This window comes from Carlito syrichta, unplaced genomic scaffold (genome assembly GCF_000164805.1).
Source record: "Carlito syrichta isolate Samal-C Ts95f unplaced genomic scaffold, Tarsius_syrichta-2.0.1 Scaffold287526, whole genome shotgun sequence".
NCBI classification, from domain to species: Eukaryota; Metazoa; Chordata; class Mammalia; order Primates; family Tarsiidae; genus Carlito; species Carlito syrichta.
The window spans coordinates 809,219-812,842 of record NW_007231622.1 but is presented as its reverse complement, the minus strand read 5'-3'; the positions used below and the strand labels follow the sequence as shown (position 1 = coordinate 812,842).

Below are 3,624 nucleotides of genomic sequence, written 5' to 3'. Positions count from 1 at the left end.
CATGTGAAAAATGGTGAAAACAGAATGAAGTCTACAGTCCAGGTAACAGTATCGTACCAATGTCGGTTTCCAGGCTTTGATATTGGTTTACAGGAATATAAGAGGCCGAAACCCGGGAGGCCTGCGAAACCTCATCTTTACAATAAATAAAAAAATCAGCTGGGTGTGGTAGCGCATGCCTGTAATTCCGGCTACTTGGAAGGCTGAGGCGGAAGGATCGCCAGAGCCCAGCAGGTTGAGGCTGCGGTGGCCGGAAGCGGCCATTGCACTCCAGTCTGGACGACAGAGTGAGACTCCGACTCAAAAAATAAATAAATAAATAAAAATTAAAAAAGCAAAAGAGTATCTTATTTATCAGTTTCTTCAGTCAGCAGTCTCCAAACTGACTTTGATTCTTTTTGGCAGGTTGTATTAAATGGCTCAAAACTGAACTCTTTCTGATGGAATAAATCGGACTTGGCAGGGGGATAGGTATAGGAATGCTGAGGAACAGAGCTAGCTGTGCTATGTCTAAAAGGGAAGAGAAACTTTAGCTGTGGTCAAAGGGTAGCTGGAAGATGAAATGAGAAGTCATGAGAAGTCCCGTCCATCTTGAGAGACAGCTCTACAGCTGGAACCTGAGGCGTCATCTGCTGCTATTTTTACACAGCTGAAGACATGCAGAAGTACCCCCTGAGTATTCCCCAAACTAACAACAAATTTAAAACAGAATATAAAGTGTGTTGAGTGGGTTTTTACAAATGGTATTCTGTGCTTAATGATGACAAAAAAAGAGAGAGAACTAATTCATAATGTTGAGGTGTCAAAACTTTTCAGAGAAAGTAAGTAGAAACAAGGGAAAGGAAAGCTATACAGTATCAAATGTGTTAAACTTTAAGAAAGGAAAATTTGAAAAGTTTAAAAAGTGTAAGAGAAAAAAATCAGCATATTCTGATGGCATAGTTTTTGGAGGAAACTCCACTAGAAAATGAAATATTTGGCAATATTTGAAAAAATTAATGGTTTCCCAGGTAGCTCAAGTTTTAAAAGGCCACTAACAAAAAGGAAAAGGAGCAAAAAACTAAGTAGGAATACACAGAAATGGGACAAAACACTGCCCACATGTGCCCTCTTCATTCTTCCACTGCTCTCTGTCATCTCAGATCGTTCCTGGGACAGCTCTATCCTCCTCCACAAAACCTCCTTCTTCAATCTGATTCACACTGACCTCTTTTCTTCCCATCTGGGTATCTGGATGTCACTTGTGGGGTTTTTGCTTCCCCATTTGAACTTTCAGTTGTAGGACTAGAAGGCCTATCCCACACATATGTTGGTGTCCCCAGGCCTGTAAATAGTGCCCCCAAAAGAGTAGATGATAAATAAACATGTGCTGGTCAGGTGCGGTGGCTCAGCCTGTAATCCCAGCACTTTGGGAAACCAAGATTGCCTGAGCCCGGGGGCTCGAGACCAGCCTGGGCAACCTGGTGAGACCTTGTCTCTACAGTAAATCACAAAAACTAGCCAGGTATGGTGGCATGCATCTGTAGTTCCAGCTACTTGGAAGGCTGAGACAGAAAGATCACCTGAACCCAGCAGGTCAAGGCTGCAGGAGTCGTGAGAGTGCCACTGCACTCCAGCCTGGACAACAAGACTGAAACTCCAACCAAAAAAAAAAAAAAAATGGCTGGGCTCGGTGGCTCAGCCTGTAATCCCAGCGATCTGGGAGGCCAAGGTGAGTGGATTGCCTGAACCTGTGGGTTTGAGCCCCACCTGGGCAACTTGGCGAGACCTCATCTCTACAATAAATCAAAACAATTAGCCGGGCGTGGTAGCACGCGCCTGTAGTTCCAGCTACTTGGAAGGCTGAGGCGGAAGGATTGCCGGAGTCTAGCAGGTCGAGGCTGCAGTGGCTAGGAGCGGCCACTGCAGTCCAGTCTGGGCGACAGAGTGAGACTCCAATCCAAAAAAAAATTAAAAATAAATAAATAAATAAACATGTGCTGATGGAGTCAAAGAAGCCAATCAGATATCAGTATTTTCAGAAGAAAGGAGACTAGGGAAGGTATAAAAAAAAACAAAACACAGATTTTGATCATGCATTGTAAGTTGTACTAACACCCAATCCAATTCAAATCAATTATGTAACAAATAGAATGAATAGGCATAGTCATCTGAAATTGCAAAAATAGCACAGTACCTGCAGGAGACTTTCTATGGCATGAAAGCCTCGAATTAAATTCAGAGCTCCACATAAAAGACTAAGGATAAATGCCACAATCCCTGATAGACTCGCTGGTTCCAGTCGCTGGTGAGCTGGAAAATAAAATAAATGATTAGAATTAACACCAATAAGTCACGTAGTTGAACTTATGTAAAACAGAAATTCACTGTTCAATTTAAATGAGCCAAACAAAGATTAATCTTCATAAAATTACTTAACAGTATATCTTCATAATTAAATATTCTTTTAAAATGCAAAGTAACTACATAAAAGCTTCATTTCTCTGAACTTAAATCAACTTTTTTTCTACATTTTTAACAAAGACATATAACTTGCACTTGGGATTGATAGTGCTAAGGAATACTCACAACTAGCAGTAAATCATTTAGACAAAAACCTTACTGTCTAAGTATATCTACTATTTGCAAGCAAGTGCAAATATTTGTAAAGGTGACTTTGCTTCAAAATTCACTGCATAATTCCTGCTTTTTCTAAAAATGCTTAGAAAACATTTTAAAGGACAAACATAGCTTGCTTTTAAGCAGAACTCTCCCTTATTTGGGTTTCAGGGCTATAAATACTACTGGATATATAAAAGCTCATATATAATCAGTAATCTGAACTCCACAACAGAATGGAGTCTTATAGCTATGAAGTTCCTGATCCTCTGAATACCACTTGAAGGTTAAAAATGATAAAACACCAGTTGAAGAAGTGACCATTTTATCTTAACAAATACATTCCCCTATCTTTCAGTGCTTCAGCAGCATAAGAATGATACAATAGCTTTCCTTCATCATTATCTTGCGCTTAATAGAATTAACAATGGAGTTAAATGAAAACACAAAACCAAATACTCATCTAGACCTCAGAAGGGAGACAGGAGGAAAGAGGGAACAACAGACTCACATTTAGATTATTTTATTTAAGTCACTGAAGTGTAAAAGCCCTAACAATGCAGTTAATGAGGTGGAACATTAATATAAGGAAGGGTTTAAATCTTTGCAACTTACATTCAGCAGTTACAGCAGAAAACCTTCCCTAAACTGTTTATAAAAACACAAAAACCCACATATCACCAAAAAGCATTTATTCCTTAAGTTCAGTATAAAATGCTAATATGCTGAACATTTACCATAATACCATAAAAAGGGGATTGGCAGTAGCTGAATCTGTAGGTAGGGTAAGCGGGGTGGGGAGGTGGGGAGGGGTGGGGGGCAAAGGGAACATAAAATTAATAAGAGTACCTGATCTCAAACCAGGCAAAGTGAGGACCAAGGGAAGCCCAAACTTTACCTGTACGATGACCTCTTGTATACCTAATCCTGAATTGTACCCCACATCTTTAAAATAAAATAAATTAAAAAAAAAAAAAAGAAAATGCTAATATGAGAGGTTTTCTTAAATTTCTTTGCTCAAGCTGT

General features: G+C 39.6%; 1 protein-coding gene across 1 annotated transcript in view; it reads right to left on the bottom strand.

Annotated features, from left to right (window-relative positions):
• SEC22A (SEC22 homolog A, vesicle trafficking protein) overlaps positions 1-3,624 on the bottom strand; it is a 68,489-nt gene that overhangs the window by 28,113 nt on the left and 36,752 nt on the right. The window contains exon 5 of the mRNA XM_008052804.2: positions 2,177-2,292. Coding sequence (XP_008050995.2) covers positions 2,177-2,292 — 116 coding nt within the window. The remainder of the gene's footprint in view (positions 1-2,176; positions 2,293-3,624) is intronic.